Source organism: Sciurus carolinensis, chromosome X (genome assembly GCF_902686445.1).
Source record: "Sciurus carolinensis chromosome X, mSciCar1.2, whole genome shotgun sequence".
In the NCBI taxonomy this organism is placed as follows: Eukaryota; Metazoa; Chordata; class Mammalia; order Rodentia; family Sciuridae; genus Sciurus; species Sciurus carolinensis.
Genome location: NC_062232.1, coordinates 85544440 through 85563360, shown reverse-complemented (window position 1 = coordinate 85563360; position 18921 = coordinate 85544440). Strand labels below are relative to the sequence as shown.

General features: G+C 41.5%; 1 protein-coding gene across 2 annotated transcripts; it reads right to left on the bottom strand.

The window, feature by feature from the left end:
• Positions 1 to 1574: 1574 nt before the first annotated feature.
• On the bottom strand, positions 1575 to 18644 carry Plp1 (proteolipid protein 1). 2 transcript variants are annotated; one of them, XM_047535084.1, is made up of 8 exons: positions 18630 to 18644; positions 17470 to 17616; positions 9102 to 9288; positions 8181 to 8337; positions 6744 to 6912; positions 6206 to 6279; positions 5016 to 5081; positions 1575 to 3648 (listed from the first exon to the last, which is right to left on the bottom strand). In XM_047535084.1, the coding sequence occupies exons 2-8, from the start codon at positions 17471 to 17473 to the stop codon at positions 3577 to 3579; spliced, it is 729 nt and encodes a 242-aa protein (XP_047391040.1). In that variant the 5' UTR covers positions 17474 to 17616; positions 18630 to 18644; the 3' UTR covers positions 1575 to 3576. The 2 variants fall into 2 exon arrangements, with proteins under 2 accessions (XP_047391040.1, XP_047391039.1); XM_047535083.1 differs by lacking the exon at positions 18630 to 18644 and having other exon boundaries at positions 8076 to 8337.
• Positions 18645 to 18921: the final 277 nt, after the last annotated feature.

The window sequence follows — 18921 nt, the reverse complement described above, 5'->3', positions numbered from 1 at the left end:
CTTAAAGTCATTCAACCAGACTCACTTGCAGAATATTGTGGTAAGCAGAAATCAGTTTACTTTGAAACTACCTTTGAACAGAGCTCCTTAACTGATGACTTTGACTTGTTGCCTCCAGCTAAAGTCTCCATTCTCATCCATAATGTTCTTTGCCATCTACAGCTATGGAGCAATGAATCTACAGCAATTTGAAGTTAGCTTTCCTTAGACTGGTCAAATGTGCCAAATTTTAACCTAGGGTTGTGACAGGGCATTAATGCTGTCAGGTGAACTAGGGGGCTAAGCCGTCCAGGGAAGTGGTTGCCACTAATTTATTTTAATACTTCCCTGCCATATCCTGTTTATGTTTACATTGCCCTTGACATATCTGCTCTGCCCTGTAAACATTAAACTTTTTAAGCTGCTCATGGTAGCCCACACCTGCAGTGCCAGCTATTTGGGAGGCTGCTTGAGTCTAGGGAGTTCAAAGTTGGCCTGGGCAAGATAGCTGAAGGCCCACCTCTTTTAAAAAGCTTCAAACCTTTCATCTAGTAGTTTCCAGATAAAACTAAATATGAGTCATGTATGAAGCACCACACTATCATTATTGAAATAGCCAAACAATTTAAAGTAAAGGTAATAATTTAATTCTATACACATCAGGGGCTGGAGCACCACTAGAACAGTGAAGATGTAACCCTATTTGAATTAGCAGAACACTCTGAAACCCAACTTCAAAGAGAGAAGAAACCTTTAAATAGGCAATGAATTGGTATCAAGACCCGAGTTTTAGCCCAAGCTCTACAAGTATACTTATTTTTTTATAAACAACAGAAATTTATTTATTATTTCTGAAATCTGGGAAATCCAAATCAAGGTGCTGGCAGAGGTACGCCCAGTGTCTGGTTGGGGCCTGCTCCTCAAAGATGCTGTGGTCTTGATATTCTCAGATGGCAGGAGAGATTGAAGGACCAGGCAGCTCTGGAAGCTTCTTTCACAGGACAGTAATCCCACTGGAGAGGGAGCCCCACATTTCCACCTATTACTACCATCACTTGGGGGTGAGAATTCCTGCATGTGAATTCTAGAGCCACCCATTTGCAGTAGATTCATACATGCTCTGATACACTGTCTATTGGAGACCAAAGCAGCCAATACACCCTCACAGGTCCTGCCTCTCTGCTTCATTCACTCTTGTGGTCCCTTCTGGGCAGGGTGGTAAAGGTCATTGGTGCCTACTTGTGTGTACCTGGTTTGCAACTGCACAGCCAGCATCACTGGGCACGCATGCCCATTGGCCATGTCAGGAGCCTGTCAGAGGGGCAAACACAGGGCATGGGGCTCAGGCTGCAGACAGGGGCAGCTGGACTGTACAGTGGGGTGCTTACTTGATTTCTTTGAGACAATTCCTTTGCCTCTATTTCTTAGTGTCTCCAGCTATAAAAATAGAAGTGATCTATTTATCTACTATTATTTCAGAGAAGTCATTTGAGAATTACTTAGGTTACCTGAAAAAATGAACTTCTTCAACAAGGTATAATTCTTACGTTTCTATCATGAGATCAAACAGAATAATTCACTGAAAGGACACAATGTTTGATTGAGAACATTCTTAATTTTATTTTCTTTAATTTTATAAAATACATTTTGTAAGATAAGTTTCTAAAAGTTTATTCTTTATGTGTGTTAAAATTGAAATTCTATATCAGAAATGAAGGAAACACTTTCAGTTAACTCTCTTTGTGTGTGTACATGTGTGTATGTATGCATGTGAGGTTTTCAGGGGATGGTTGGTTACTTATGTTATTAAATCAAAATAAAACACAAGGTACAGATTACTTCACTTCCCTTGATCTTGATTGGTTTCTTACAGAACCTTTTCCCTCTCCTACCTGTATGCAGCCTGGAAGCTTATCTTGTATACTGGTCTGAAAACAAGTATCAAGTGTCTTTTTGTAAAGATCTTCAATCTCCTTAAACATTGCTGAAACGACTTTTGGGGAAAAGAGCAACATAACTCTTTACAACAAAAGAGCTACAGTGGAAACTGTCCTTTCAATAATGACGAATCAGATAAGTTTCTCTACCCAAAGTTAACAAAAGCAGGAAATGACTAAAATCTGGAAGCTATTCAGGTTTAAACTTTTTCTGTCTGTCCTTTTCCATGGAAGCTTACCAACTGAATAGAGGGCAGCTGGTACATTCTGTTATGTGATCTATACCAGAAGAAAATAACCTCTATGTTAAACCTAACTCTTAACACACCAAGATAACATTGCTAAGTAAAATCATCTCCCATTAGCTAGAAAGAACAATCAAACAGGTTATTCAAATTGAGGTTCAGATTCATCAGATCTGTTTCTGCAAATGGAAAAATACTTGTAGAAAATTCCAACCGAATCAAGCAACTAGCCAATTGTAAATATCATTTGTTATGCTTACTCTTCAATTTTTCTTTCTAAAGGAATTATAATCCAAGAATCATTCTTCAACCCTTTCAGATACAACCCCAAACAAGTGATAAGCAAATCAGAAACTGTGAAATGTGCATCATTCTGAAACAAATCAAGATCTTCAAATCATCTACTATGACTGAATGGATAAACCCCATGAAAAGAGCACCATTGTGAAGATATGACAGAGGCCAGAGTACACAACTAATTAACAGAAAAAAGACATGCTATCCAAATAGTTATCTATCCTGTGTCTACCAGAGGGCCATCTTGAATTACACCATTAGCCAACAGCAACTGCTGCTCCTTGGGCCAGTCTTTTTTCCATAAGCTAGTTTCTTTCTATTCTCAGCTCCTTGGAAACCACAGGGTTGCCATGGTAGCTGTTATCAAGGACAAAGGAGTGCGAAGATGCCAACAACACCCTGTTTCTCTTCCTAATGAGGTGTAAGGTCAGATGCCCCCTTTGTCTACACAGTCACTACGCTCCCTTATGCTATAAGTAAGGTTGGCTGAGTTAAGGCTTCAAGAGTTCATCACCATCAGGGTCAGTGCTCTCTTTCTAGGGTGAAAGATCCTTGCTTTGACCCCCTTCTCCCAGCTGCAACAGGCAGATTTGGGCAAACGCTCTTATTGTTTTGCTGTTTTTTTCTTCTATCATCAGTGGTAACAGGGAGACAGGAGTGAGTTTCCTGTTTTATACACAAGGAGAATATATTTGGCTCTTCTAGATGGCAAGGGGACCAAGGACATTCCTTCTCTCTACCTGAGCATCTTTCTTTCCACTTTGTTTCCATCAGTGGAAGTGCCCTTTGAGAAGAAAGCTCTGACTGATCCTCAGGAGTTACACAGAAATTGAATTCGAGCCTCCATTCCTTGTGACTTGCAGTTGGGGAGTCACCTTCTCGGGCATTTCCCATTTCTCGCAGGAATCAGCTGTGGAGGAAAATGACTAAAAGAGGTCCATGAGAGGGAGAGTCCACAGTGAGACATTAATCACTGCAAGACCCTCCTATCTTGTTACACTCATCAAGTAAGAAGAGGGCCAGTCAGTGGCAAAGGCAGAGTTAAGATGGGAGACGCAGCATTGTTGGCTGTGTGGTTAGAGCCTTGCTATTAGACAAAGGGGGATTTTTATGGAACGTCAGAACTTGGTGCCTCGGCCCATGAGTTTAAGGACAGCGAAGTTGTAAGTGGCAGCAATCATGAAGGTGAGCTGTAAGGAACAGAGGAGAAATTATGAGTGATAGTAGACAAGGAAGCTCTCCCTCCTCAAATCCTTTCGGGAGTGAGGAAGGGGAGAAATGAAATCATAACTGAATAAAGGGGAAAATCCTGCTCTTCATAAAATAGCACAGCCCAGGCTTCTCTCTACATGCTGACTAGAAATCCTCCCTGAGACATTTCCTTCCAATGGCCCAGTCCCAGAGAGTTGAATCAATAAGGATTTATGTCACACGTATGCTCGGCCTAGTATTGAGTTTTCCTCAAGGAACTGAACAATACATGGCTTCTGCCACATCCACACATCAGACTGACTTGTAGTCATAGGGTACTTGGTGTAGACACACAGGCACACCATACGACATAGCCCTACCCTGCCGAATGCTTTGCTTTATTTTACAAAGTAAGAAATTAGTTGACTTTGTATAATAGCCTCAACAATAGGAGGATTCTATGATCTCATTCTTTTCTGTTCACTGTTTATTAAATGACTTCCAGTAAATCACTTCAGCCCTTAGTGTCTTATGCTTTTAATCTGCACAATGAGCACACTTCATTTAATACTGTGCTGTAACACTATGGGCAAGACCTGGAACATAGAATTGCAATTCTTTTTTTTTTTTGCCTGCCTTTATTTTATACATGACAGCAGAATGCATTTTGAGAATGCCTTTATTTTATTTGTTTATTTTTTATTGTAAACAAATGGGATACATGTTGTTTCTCTGTACATGGAGTAAAGGCATACCATTTGTGTAATCATAAATTTACATAGGGTAATGTTGTTTGATTCATTCTGTTATTTTTTCCCTTCCCCCCACCCCTCCCACTCCTCTTTTCCCTCTATACAGTCCTTCCTTTAGAATTGCAATTCTAATAATGTTAGGAAGTCCTTCCAGTATTTCCATGAGAGTAGCCAAATCCATTGGAGGTAGTTCAAAATGGATTCATATTTATAGTACATGGAATCCTAAGCTACAACAAATCATGTTTAGCAATGTTTCAGTGTTCTTATCAACAGTAGGACTAGGCTGTGTTGAGACTTAACTATAATTTTTCACTGCAATGCACTTGGCAATATTACATGGTTTGTAAATGCCCTAAACTATCACTCATGACTATGAATCTCTTACCTTCCCTTTTCTCAATGCCACTTTCCTTCTTCCCATCTAATTCCTGAAGTATTTCTGCCTTGCCAACCCAAAGGAGAAATATATTGCCCTGTATCTTATTATATCTTCCAGCAGCTTCTCTCCAGCATTTTGTGTTTGAAAGGAGTCATCTTCTTGTCTTTTAGCATAATCATACCCAAGCAATCCCAGGACCATTTATTTGTGAAATCATTCAAAAACAACTTACCAGGGAAACCAGTGTGGCTGCAGCCCCCACAAATGCAGCAATAAACAGGTGGAAGGTCATTTGGAACTGCAGAAAAATCCAAGAGGAAAAACTATTTCTTGTAACAACAAAAAACATGCTCCACTATAAATTATAAATGCAGCTTTTCAAACATGTTGATATTGTCCTTGTGTGTTAATTCTGCATCTCTAACTACCTTTTCATTTCTCCCAATCTGTAACATACACCATAGCACCAGGAACACAGAAGACTCATAAAATAGTGGTAGTGCTCCCAAAGAATCAACTTATTCCCTGCAGTTATACCCAGGGTTCCAAAATTTAAAGTCAATACTTTGTCTTCAAAGAAACAGTTTACAAGTCAGGCATGGTGGCACACACCTGTAATCCTAGCAATTTAGGAGGTTGACGTAGGAAGATCACAAATCAAGGCCAGCCTCAGCAACTTAGTACTTAGTGAGGCCCTGTCTCAAAATTTAAAAAAATAAAATAAAGAGGGCTGGGAATATAGCTCAGTGGTAAAGTACCCCTGGGTTCAATCCCCAGTACCAAAAAAGAAAAAAAAAATAGTTTACTGCCTTCTTCTCCAGGATTTATTTTTATTCCCCTGCCTCATTTGTGTATAATATCTATTCTCAGTAGTGTTTTCCTTTTTCAAATGTACTTATTTTACCTCTCATTAGAGATTAAGAAGTTCCAAATTGAAAGTGTTTTATAGAAACCATGTGTGTCTCTATACACAGCCCATTCTTTTTATGAGGTTTTTAACTAAAAGAATGAAAATTTTCATTTGGGGAACCCTGCTATTAAGTTCTTTATTTACCTAAAGCTGCACATTTCTCTTTTAGGGGAGAGAATTTTGGAAAGTTGTTTTCACAGTCTGTGCTCATTGGTTTGAGCACACTTGGGCAATATTTTGTAGGACAATCTGTTAACTCAAAATCCAACAAAGAGAAACTTGAGTCTTTTTAAAAAATATTTTCAGCTGTAGATGGACACAATACCTTTATTTTATTTATTTAGATGTTGTGCTAAGGATCAAGCCCAATGCCTCACACATGCTAGGCAAGTGCTCTACTGCTGAGCTACAACCCCAGTCTGAAACTTGAGTCTTGAAAATTGAAGACCACCGATAGAATTTCTGTGGTATTTTGCCATTCTATTACAAAACAGACCAAATGGATGACTCACCTCAGCTGTTTTGCAGATGGACAGAAGGTTGGAGCCACAAACTTTGCCTGGGAAGGCATTCCATGGGAGAACACCTAAGGAAGATACACAAATCAACCATGATAAGCTTCATAGAGTTATGGGGCCACATTGGAGAGTTTCCCCCACAGCCTTCTCTAATTATCCTGGTTTTAAAGTTGTATCTTGCCAACAGTCAGTGTCCTCTTTTCTAGAGATTTACAAAACAGCAAAGGTGCTACCAAATAGTTATGAAATCTTCTGTTTGTTATTGAAATGTACTGCTTTGTGGTTGGGAACAGCAGTCAATCAGAACACAGCAGTATGAATAGCCAAGAAAACTCCCACCACTTCCAAGTACCCTTCCCAGGGAAAAAAAACCTCTCTGGTTTCAGTGGGAAGGGATTAAAAATCTAAGACCCAGGCATTCATCATCTTATATTTTTCCCATAATCACCACCCCCTTACACTAAGAAAAGTAAAAGGTGCATGTTGCTTCCATAGTTGGTAAGGGAGCTAAGACACCCATACCCTAACTCACCATACATTCTGGCATCAGCACAGAGGCTGCCTATACTGGCAGAGGTCTTGCTGGGGAAGGCAATAGACTGGCAGGTAGTCCATGTATTGAAGTAAATGTACACAGGCACAGCAGAGCAGGCAAACACCAGGAGCCACACAACGGTCAGGGCATATGTGATGCCCACAAACTAAAACAATTGACACGGAATGGTTAGAAACCAGCATCAGCCTGCAGATGTTGAAACACAAACTGGGAGACCCTGGAGTGGCATAAGCCAATGAAACCAGATTCCAGGGCTCTCCCCCAAATGAAATTAGTGAACAAGGCACCTCTGTCATGTGCCATTGGCAGTATTTACTACAGAACCGGCCCCAAATGTGAGGGATGGTAGGGGGAATGGGTGGGGGTTGGAGTGAGGAGGATCCCTGGGTTAGAGAGGCTTCAGGGAATTTTTTTTGGCAGATAAGGAATAAAGAAGTCAGAAGAGATCTTGAAAGAAAGTCGTGCCATCAGGCCTTAGGCTGAGCTTAGAAAATGTTCCTTGTCAAAAGATTTTTGTTCCCTAGTCATTGAGCAAAGCCAATAGGAAATTTAAATTTTAGATACAAAAACCTTTCTAAGCTAAGTGCTGGCCACAATGAGATCACCACAACCCATACAAGTTCAGTGCTCTCCGTCATCCCTGCAAATTTTTTTTTGATGCTGGAGATTGAACCCAGGGCCTTGCACTTTTAGGCAAGCACTCTACCACTGAGCCATAATCCCAGCCCAGCCCCTGAAAGATCAACTCTAGAGACTGAAAACCAATATATGTCTTACTAGAAGCATGGATAACCCTCAGGCAGAGACAAAATGTTAAATATGCAGGTCTACTGTAATTCACTCTGGGACCCCCAACAGAGTAAGATCCCAGTTTATTATGCATTCCACCTTGAAGTCAATTATTTAATTTCTATGATCCACTCTCCCTCTCAGAGCAGGTGTCTAGGACTCAATTCCATGAGCATTTTAGAGTCTTGTACAGTCAGGTCCACTCTTCTGGTCCCTGCTAAGAAGGGAGTAAAGAGATACCAACAGATGGCTTAGAAATGGTCTGATTATACAAAGCATCTCAGAGAACTCACAATTTTCATTTCAAGATAAAATTTTCTAGGGAATCTATGAAAAGTGAGACTAAGCCAGCCAGGCACCACGTTCTTCCTGACCATCTCGTTCGGCTGTGGCCATCACTTCCTCACTCAAAAGCCAGTCCCCAGAGAGGACCTCGTCTTGGGTGGGGATGAGGCCACAGACTCACGCCCAATTGTCCCCCACCCCTTGTTATTGTCACAAAATCCTGAGGATGATCACCTTGTCGGGATGTCCTAGCCATTTTCCCAAACAATGACACACCCGCTCCAAAGAATGAGCTTGATGTTGGCCTCTGGAACCCCTCCCCTTCTGGCCCCCTGTTACCGTTGCACTCAGGCCCTTGCCGCAGATGGTGGTCTTGTAGTCGCCAAAGATCTGCCTCACTGCGCCGGTGGTGTAGAAGCCCTCAGCCAGCAGGAGGGCTCCATAAAGGAAGAAGAAAGAGGCAGTTCCATAGATGACATACTGGAAGGCATGGATCCTGCATTAATAGACAAAAGAGACCAGACATTCATATGCATTGAGGACCCAGGTCTTTTCTCACATGAGTGAGGTATACATCTACATGGGCACATTAACAAGGATAGAGGTTCTTTAGTGGAATCACTAATCACTGTTCCAGGGTTTCATTTCATCTTTATTGAAGGAAATGAAGACAGGGAGCAGGTGGTCAGAAGCACAGGCTCCTCCACCCACCCTTTGCTTACCCTGCAACCTAGAGAACAAGGGCCCTACTCTTACCTGATCCTTCAGAGATGCTACCTCACAGGAGGGAGGAGCTAGACAAAAAGGGAAAGAGATGAAGGAACAGTAGCCTAATTGCTCTAGGAGCAGGAGAAACTCAGTACTAAGCCTGAACAGATGCAAGTAGTGAGTCAAACTAAGAGCAGTGACCCCATTCTATCCAGTAATTGTGCCTCCCTTGGGTTCTCCTTATCTACCATTGCTGAGTCAACTGAAGCAACATTAACTACATCCAGCAGAAACAGAACAAGGATGAGGAAGTGAGGAGTGGGTGGGATGGAATGCCAGGCAGACCACTCTCTCTGTGAATCTGGCACTCTCCCCTCCTTTAGGGCTTCTGATGTGGTTCAGGTGGAATATGAACACAGAGGAAAGACTCTAATCCAGCCTCACTCCAACCCTATTCCCTACTAGTCACAAAGGTACTATTGTTGAATTCTGTTGTTCCAGGATGGAGAGAAGGGAAAAGAGATGGGTCTCTGTAGGAGGATAGATACTTACACATTGATGAGATACTCATAGTCCTGGTAGTTTTTGGAGAAATAGGTCTCAATGAGTTTTTCTGTGCCAGTGAGTGCTTCATGTCCACAGCCACAGAATAGTGCCACCCCAAAGAAACACAATCCAGTGGCCACCAGGGAAGCAAATGGGGCCCCTACCAGACATCTTGCACAGCACTCTAACAAACCTGGGGAAGAATGGGAAAGAGTCAGTCATGCACAACATGTAACTCATGCCCTCATGCCACTCTGCTGCACTAGGCAGCTCCTATGCTCCTAAACATTGATAAAATGGTTAGCCTGGAGTCCAAAATCAGGAGAATCTAGAGTTGTGGGCTGTGGAAATGTGAGATTAATATAAAATCCTTATTATGTTTCATTCTTGAAAATAAATCCTATTTTTAAAATAATTCAGTAATTCAAGTAGTAAGGCAAAGAGATTATGGAATCAGTCCTCCTTTTATGTTGTTCCAGTCTATTTGTTTGTTTTAGTCATTCATCAATTATTTATGTAATACTTACTATGTGCCCAGCATTTTGCTGGGTATTGTATGGGATATGAAGACAGAGAAGATACAGACTCTACCAGATGGGAGTCTTTAGTTTATTGAGAAGAATTAACTACGTACACCTAATATTTTCAACTAACGATTCCAGGCAGCCAAGTAAATGATTATAGAGGGTAAATGTGCTTGGCATTCAGAAGAGATGAGTAAAAACCAGAGATATTGGTATTATCAGACAGGATTTAGACCTAAGAGAATTCCACGTAGAAAAAACATTGGAAATTTCATGTTCCTGGATATTCCTGAATATTGAGTACATTTGTTGTAAGAGACACTTAATTCTTCTTTGTCTAGATATGTGGGAAAGAGTCCAAAGGGAAAAAGGAAACTAGTATAGGACAAGAAAAGATAATAGGAAGATTACAATTACAATAAAATCCAGGCTTAGTGATTTGGGGGCACTTTGAACAACTGTTTTGCCCCCCAGCCCATACTGCAGCTTGGCAAGCGTCCCTACCCCTAGTCCGACAGTGGAATTTTGTCAATATAGCCTCAAAGGGACTCTATACAAAGTCATCAAAGCATAAAACAAATTTCTGACATGAGGAAAATACACCAAAGCCTGGGACATACAGGTATCTTAAAATGCTAAGAGTCCCCAAGATTTTCAGATCTGATACCCCAGCCCCATGCCAGTGTTGCTGAGAAATGAGAAAGGAATACAAGAAGTCACAGGCTCTGGAAGCAGCTATATCCCAAGCACTAGTCCCATTTTCTAAAGTGTCATATGCAATGAAATATGTCAAATCCCAAGTAGATGACTGACTAGATGGGTAAACGGATGGCTCCCTCTGGCCTCTTTGCCAGATCATTAAAGGTGGAAAAAATGAAAATGTTAAGCTCCACAAATGAAAATTCTTAATTTGTACATGTGTATATATACTTGTATAAGCATATATATACACCCACACTTTATATATATATGTGTGTGTGTGTGTACATATACACATTATATTTTTATATGTAATTTATGTATACATATAAATTAAATATATACATTATCTATATATAATTTATAGATCTATTCATATGGTATGGTATGTATACACACAAATAATCAGCAAATGTGCTGGGAAGGTGCTATTTTGGATGAACAGAATGAAAATTAATTCTATTAATTTCTTAGATTTGGATTTTGTATTCAGGCATTCCTCCAAACCAAGTTCACTTATCTGTATCAGAGTACCAGGGAAAATGGGAATCCTTTACCAGAGAAAATGGGAATCCTTAATAATATTGCAGCTTCTTTTTACACTTGAATAAGCATTCAAAGATCCCTTTGTGATCTGCATGGCTAAATTGAATCAATGTGAACGTATTTTCAAGGATCAAATTTTCTCTATCATGGGAAAGCTGAGGTAGAGTCATGTCTCTATTTCCAGAGTCACAAAATGAGTAAGTACTACTACCCACCATCTCCTGAAATTGCAGCCCTTTGCTGGACTTCGAAGAGTCTCTTCTCCAAAGATCCTTGTGTATCATGTCAGAAAGGAGGCTTGGAAGCCCAAGCCAATTAAAATACATAGCAAACATTTGCAGCAGAACTGAGTTCCTTTCCTTTTCCATGAACTAAAGCACTGCTGCCAGAAAACTTGGCCTCCATGAGAAACAGTTTGTAGTTGTGATAATGTGAGTGGAGGCTGGTTTGTACTTTGCAAGTGTGCTTGATAAGAATGTTTCATCTGTGCTGGCCTATAGAGTGTTTGTACACACACGTGCACACACACACGTTCATGAATGAGCACATACAAACATGTATACCAGAGAGGAAAATACAACAACTGAAACTGATCACTGTTCTCAGGAAGTATCCCAGAAATTGACCCTCCTTTCATTTTTCAATAGGCTAAAATACTAGATGCATCCTGTAAGTCAAGAAAGGGGACTTGGAAGTAAACAATACTATTATTTTCCTTCCCTGCCTTTCCAACTCCTCCCCACCCTCAAACTTGTAGTCTCTTCTAGTAAAGAAGGTATCTGAAGACTGGGGGTTGGGGGAGCAGATGGTCAGTGACCCCACTGTTCCCTCTCTCCCCAGCACAGGGTCAGGGCTTGGACAGAGCCCTCCATAGCTCCCCTAGACAAAGAAGCCTTGTTTTTCCTAAGATCTCAGGAGCCTCATTGGTATTCTGCAAGGGCCTGCAGGCCTGGGGTGGGGAGGGGGTCAGACCCAGGAAACAATGGCAGGACTGTTTGTTTAGTAAGGAGGGTCATCCACCCTAGCAAGTGGCCATCCTAGGCCCACTCACTCACCCCTGCCTTTTCACCCTGGAAAGGGCTAAATGGTGGTACAGGTGTGATTAGGGGTAGAGGAACTTGAACTCCTGCTAGGCAGAGAATTTCACTCTAAGTTTTAGTTGATGCCCCTTCTAAACAACACACTAAGGATGATTTTTCATATCATCAGGTTAAGATAAACTGTCTTTAAAAATGAGAGGATAAATTATCTTTAGTATACTTGATTCCTTGATCATCATTCAAACAACCAGCAAGTGTCATATGTAGTATTCTTACTGGGTGACAAGGGGCTAAGCTGTGGGAACAACTGTGAATCACTAACTGATGTTTTCTTTTTATATCCATTTGTCTTTGTTTTCCTAGAGCTTAGATAAATTAGCATCCCCTTTTTCTGTTGCATTGTTGCTTAAATCAAGAGGCAAGAAGGACCTAGGCTTTAATGAGACTTTAATGAGGAGTCTGAAATAAATAGCCTTGGATAAATCAATCGTTGTTGAGCTACAAACAGTTCAGCAATATTAGCATAAGCATTAGATATCCATCTCTTCATGAGTGAGATGAAATATTTGTTCTGAGGGTATTTAAGTTCAGCAGAAGTGAAGAACCTCAGTCTAAGCAAAAATCAGTTTGAATTCCAACTGGGAAAACCTCAGATCAGGCAAGAAACTATCTTTTCATCAAAGTAGGTGACAATCAAAGCATTCTGAAAAAGGTCCATTGGGTTCACTTTGATTTTTCACAAACAAAGAAATGAGCTTGGGAATGTGTGAACAATAGCTTAAAACTGCAAGGTCTTCATTTCCAGAACACCTCATGGTTATAAGAGTGTGAACTGGATTCAGGAAGCATGTGAGAAATTCAGGAAGAGAAGTTCCTTGGCTCTCTGAAGAGACATCCTCACATTTCCAGGCTAAGTGGAGACTGAGACATGGTAGAGTTAGCACAAAAGAACTGTATAGTAATAATGTTACCCAATGCAATTCAATTGGATTAAACTGCCTGACTTTGATGAGAGATCATAGAGAAAACTAATGACCCTTTCCAGTGTTTTCCTTTCATTTCTGTTTATGTGGATTCAGCCCAAGCATTAAACACATTAGCAGTGACCTAGACACTATGAGAAATAGAAGGTAATTGGGAGGCCCAGTCCCTTTTCCTGAGAGAATCTTGTTTGGGAGAACAAACTTATGCCTATGAATCAAAAAACAAAGCTACCTATTATCAAGTGGTAAAATGGATAAAACCAAGTCCTGTGGACAAAATGCAAGCGAAGGAAAGAAATCAGTTCAAAATTGGATACATTTATCTACAAATGCCCAAAACAAATCTAATCAATCTGTAATAGGACTTCAGGCACTTCTCACAACGTTCTTTCACAGAGATTAACAGGACCTTTGCAACTCAGATCCAGGTCCATCCCAGTGACTGTGTTGATCCTGATGCTCTCTCTTTAAGCAAGAGCCAAGAGTTCCTAAGCCCTCCCTCCTTTCCCATGCCCTGGACACGCCTCAAGGACCAGCTCCATGATGGAAATTCAGTGTGAAACTGGGAACTCATCAAAGGGAAGAGAGGAAGGGCTTTCATCGAAAGGAATGGTAGAAAAAGACCAATTGTACCCTGCACAATTCCCAGCTTGTCCCTTCAATCCAGCTGACAAAGGGAGAGATAGAAGAACCCTATACAATAGAGCTAAATAACAGGCAGTCTCATTGAGTGAGAAACTGGCCCCATCTCCCTAAGTTTCTAATCTGCACTAGTCTACCCTCCTACCAGAACCCACCCCTTAACCTCACCCCATGAACAGAGGCCTCCTTGATCAGGGCCTATAGCAGTTGACAGGGCCAAGATACTAGAGCAGCCGTGACTGGTACTAGGGATGGATGGAGATCAGTGGGTGGGTTCTAGGAGTAAAATAACAATCATCAGGAGGTTCCAGAGACAAAGACTTTTGCTTTTGGCCTTATCCTGGTCAGACAAAGCCCTGACTATGATCCTGTCTATTCTACATGATATCAGCACTTCTACCACATTGAAGTGCTGGAAAGGAGCCCTGTAGCCACTGGAGCCTGGGAATCCAAGCTTGCTAGATAGTCATATGGACTCAGTCATGTGGACAAGGTTAGATGAAAAGGAATTCCAGCCTCCTCTTTGATGATATTATTATCAACATGGACACAGCATCTGGACCACCTTGTTTCCTATATTCCTTTTCTCCCCACCTCCATGTACACACTAACTTATGTGCAAACATTAGGAGGTTGAGGTACAAGTTTGTTTGTTAAACTCTATCCCTGGCATATGGTCTCCACTATTCCCACTTTCAGGGAGATTAGCAAATACCTGAACCTAGAAAGAAAAGTTCTTTAGGTCACTCTCCTACAAACTTTTCCTCTCTCCTTGGCAGCAGTGTGAAGTAGATCTTGTTCTCTTCTTTGGGATGTCACTGACTATTTTTCAGAGCCCTGCTTGAAAGAGAGCTCAGAAGCCAGTGGAAAGCTGAGAGATGGCCCTTACAACCATTTTGCAATAGCCAAGAAGAAGTTAATCAATCAGTATTTGCTGAGCTTTTGAGGTAAGTTTGGCACTGGGTAGAGCCTGTGAATGGAAAAGGAAGGGAAAAATGCTCTGTTCACCTACTATGGTTGATGTGACTCTTTCTGATCACGTCACTGCCCTGAATTGATCTTCTCTAGACTCAAAGTTCTATGGGCAGGGAAGACACATCTGTGTGTTCTTTCAAGACAAAGGAGTTACTACAATATGACACACAAATAGGTAAGAGGGAAAAGGATGCCACTGGTTAGGGTTCTACCTTAATGGGTATGTTCCCTCCTGCCCACCTCCTTGGGTTGAGGATGTCACTACTCAGATAGCTGTGGGAGAACAGTTCTGTTGTCAGGCTGCTGAGCAGACTTTTCATGTGCCTAGCTCTGAGCCAGGGTAAAAGCTCCCTGGAGTAGGGAACAACTTATAATCTCCCTGGCTTTCTGAGAGCTCCTGTGACTCTTTAGGACCAAGGTGAGAAGTGGGGCAGGAAAGGCTACCCTTCATTATTTCAGTCAGTGTCTCTCGGAAGAATAAGTGAACATGCTCATTTGGATCTGGTTTCTTTTTAGCACCTAACATTCTTGTGGCTTTCTTGCCACAAGAAGGAATTCAATTAATCCTCATTCATTTGGTAAAAGTGGATCTCTGCTCTGCCTTCACATTTTTTTTTGGCCTGGGCTACACCCACTTAACTCCAAGTCTGCCAAAACTATACTGCTCATCAGCCACTTTTGGAGGGAAGCATCACAGTCTGGTTACCAGGGTAACAGCTACTGTTCTCAGACAATGGGCTTGCAGAAGCCAACATTTTGCTGTTCAGTAATGGCATTGTGTAACTGAGCAGAGAATAATCAGCTGCTGCTCTTTGGCTCCTTTCTGGTTCCATTGTTATCCTAAAGACTCATTTGGAACATCTCCCTTCCAAGTCAGGACAAAGTTTAATGAGCTCTAACTTCCCCCACAGAACCTTTTGTGCAGACACCACTACATTCAGTGTCTTCCAATCCCAAGGTAATCCACGTGGTTGAGGTAGTGAACTTCCTATTCCTGGAAGTGATTAAGAAGAGGCTGTGTGAATGTTTAATTGATTGTTGTAGAAATTAATTCTGCATTGAAAGTTGGTCAGATAACTTCTAAAGTTCCTTCCAATCTCAGATTCTATAATATGATTTGTCTAATGCAGTAGTTAAATAGCAAAACAGCAACAAATTCCACATCAGAAGTAACAGCAGTTTAGTACCTTGTTAGGGATGGCCTATAATTCACAAAGGAATTGAGGTACCCTGTTATTGAATAAATGAAAACTCAAAGGCTACTCCATCCTATGTACCTGATCCAAGTACTGCCCACCCCACCAGCTAGGACCCAATACACGCCCCTCAATGGTGAACATATTTGTGTTAATCTTCCTCTAGAAAAAAGCATCCCACCTCCATAACAGGAAGCTGTTGCAGTCATCACCTTATTTGTTCCTACCACTTTTTCAGGGCTTTTATCCCCTAAGGAAGTAACATTCAGCATTCTTCTTTACTCCCTCTCTGTTTTGAATATCAACCTACCCAATCAGATACCTTCACATTACATAAGTTCTTGATGTTATCCAGGAAGGGAATTGAGTTCCTCCAAATTTCACTCCTCACCTGGCCACAATTAATTGGTCCTCTGATTCTTACCCAAGTACACAAAGTGTGCCCAAAGCAAATTCAACCACCTTGGAAAGAGGAAGAGTCAGCCAATTCACAAAGTGTTGTATAATATTTGGTATCATCATGATTTACAATTGCTATAGAGATTGTCCATTTTCAAAGGACTTCCACATCATTACTTGATCCTCAGCCCTGAAAGTAGACAAAGCATCATTTTCCAGATGATGAAGTGGTGATTCACAGTGACCTGCTTGAGGTTGTACAGTTAATTAAAGGCAGATCTGGAATTTGAACCTGGATGTTCAGAATCCTAGTCTAGAACTCTGCCCTCTTAACCACCATACCTGACTATGTGCTTCAAAGAGCTCTCTCCATGATTTGGGATGAAACAACCTAAATGCTGATACTGTCTCAATACATTTGAAAAACCTACCTCCTGGATCTTGTCAGTCTACTTGGTGCTATATTTGATGGTTAATACACGGGATAATTGAATTTAATTTCATTCAGGATGTGTTCAAGCTGCTACCTTTGTTTTGACGAATGCTTGACTACATGTCTGTATGTCATCCTGTCCGAACCCTTTTGTTTTATACACCTTATTCTGAATAGAAACTACCAGATATCAGAACCTCCTAGCTTCTTTCTTTGTTCATGAAACCTAGAGAAGCCCTCAGTTCTCAATCAATTCATTAAGAGCCCTAAGGTCCCAGTAGACTCTTTGTCTCAGTTGGGATTCAGGCTAAGTCTGTGATATTTATTAGAAATGGTCACCTGTTGCATGCACACACACAAACACATGCACACACCCATATCTGTTTCTCATGAAAAAGCCATTGAGGACTTTGCTTTCATTTCCTGAACCTAAGAATGACCTCCTCCAGCCATGGCCAAGTCTGCATCCAGCTTGCCAAATTCCCTTACTACTGATGCCAAGCAAGGTCCAAATTTTGTATCAATCAAGCAGTTATTTTGTACATCTGAAGGCTAGCCAACACTCAGTTGCCTCCAACAGAGCCAGGGATGCCAGTTGACCTGGTCATAACCAGGACCTTAACATCAGGGGAAAAGAGAAGGTAAAAGGAAGTGAGGAGGTAAGAGGACACATGACCACATCCATTCTGCTGGACACTCTATCCAGGGATTTGTGGGACTCCACATGTGCTGCTAGAATTCTTTGACAATAAAGCATCGTGTTCAGTACAACAGCAAAGGAGTTAATCTAATTGAATGCTAAGGAATTTTAAAAGAAAACAAATGCCAAAATACAACTCATTTAAACCACTGGAAATCCCAGACCCCAAAGTTGGAAATTCTCTAGTGAATTCCTGTGCCTGTTTGAATCTTCCATGCTAAAGTTTTTGAAACTCACCCATGTCTTTGGGACTCTGAATCCAACTGTAGCCGGCTGGCTAGGCTGCTTTGCGGCTGACTTTGTTCAGCTGGAAGGATCCTGGTCTCTCCAGTCTCCTTCTTCAGTCCTTTACTTTTTCTCTCTGAGTATCTTTGTCCTCTTCTCCTGCAATGAAAAGGGCTTTCTGATTGACAGCCAACCCCCTTAAAGGGACAGGCTCACTTTCCTCCTCCTCTCCTCCTCCCCTTCTCCTCCCCTTGTCCCCACCTCCTCAGGGATACTCCCTTCTTTAAGAACTCCATCTTCTCTTTCTGCCTTTCACTGCCAATTGTTTCTGTCTCTCTTTTTCTTTTAACCTAAGGCTTCTCTGGAATTTCACTTTGCTGCAAAGACATCTGGAAATGTGGATTGGGGTGGGAATAAAATGAAGAGAGTCTAGACAACTCCAAGTGGTCCTTGGGGTCTATTTGGTGTGGGATGTGGCAGCAAACACATAAGAAGCCATGGAACTGGTAATCCTGGTGAGGGGATCAAGATCAAAAGCCTACATGTTATCTCCCAAAGTTCTTCAAAATCTGCCTCAAGCCTACTCCTCATTCCTAGGGGCCATGGACCCTGTTCACCTTTCCCCGCCCCTTACTCCTTAGCGAAGTAGGACTCCTGCCCCTCCGAACTCTAGAAACACAATAGAGAAGAAAAAAATTGTCTTTTAAAATAATTTCTTCCAAACCCTTCTTGTTTTCAGCTGAATGAGGACAAAATGCAAGCTGTTGATTTCACGAACAGATTGTGACCAAGCTGGGGTAGGCTCGAACTGTAATCATTCTAGTAAAACTATAACAGAGACCCAGAGGAGGGCAAGACCTGTGTGAATTCACAGAATAGGCTAGTGAAAAGGCCAGAGTCAAGGATGCGGGTGATTTCCAAGGAGAATAATCGACTTTGAGACAAGTCAAGAACATAGTCTGGGAACCGGGTAGTGGAAAGAATGTAGTGTCTTCATCAGAGATCTGAGGCTAGACTAGGGAGAAGCAGGGAGTGGGATGGGGTGAAGCAGCAGGTGGCAGTGGTGGTGAAGAGGAGAAAGAAAATGTAGGCCTTGCCTCAGAGAAAGAAACACCGTGGAAAAAATGTCCAAGCAGCAAAAACAGGAAAATAATATATGAAATATGCCTTACCAATAAGTGATTTCTGAAGACTCTGAAGGCATCTGATCACTCAGTGCTATGTGGGATTAGTCAGGGAAGGCTTTCTAGAACAGGTTAATCTTAAACAGTGTTTATCTGGGCACTTTGTCAGTATTTGCTGTACTTTCAGAAGCCTCAGACAAGTAGAGCTCCCTTGACCAACAAGACAAAGTCTAACCATGGATGGCCCATAAGGAAACTGGTGGGCATAAAACAGGAGGGGTACCTCTTGCAAGACCCCAGAAAAGGAAGGTATGGCTTCCTAGAACTTTTCATGTAGTTT

Excerpts from the sequence above, each read along its gene's own strand:
- Plp1 (XM_047535083.1), bottom strand. Across the intron at positions 8,338-9,101 it reads TATGAGTATCTCATCAATGT|GATCCATGCCTTCCAGTATG; the intron begins GTAAGTATCTAT and ends CTATTAATGCAG. Across the intron at positions 6,913-8,075 it reads GGCTAGGACATCCCGACAAG|TTTGTGGGCATCACATATGC; the intron begins GTGATCATCCTC and ends CAATTGTTTTAG.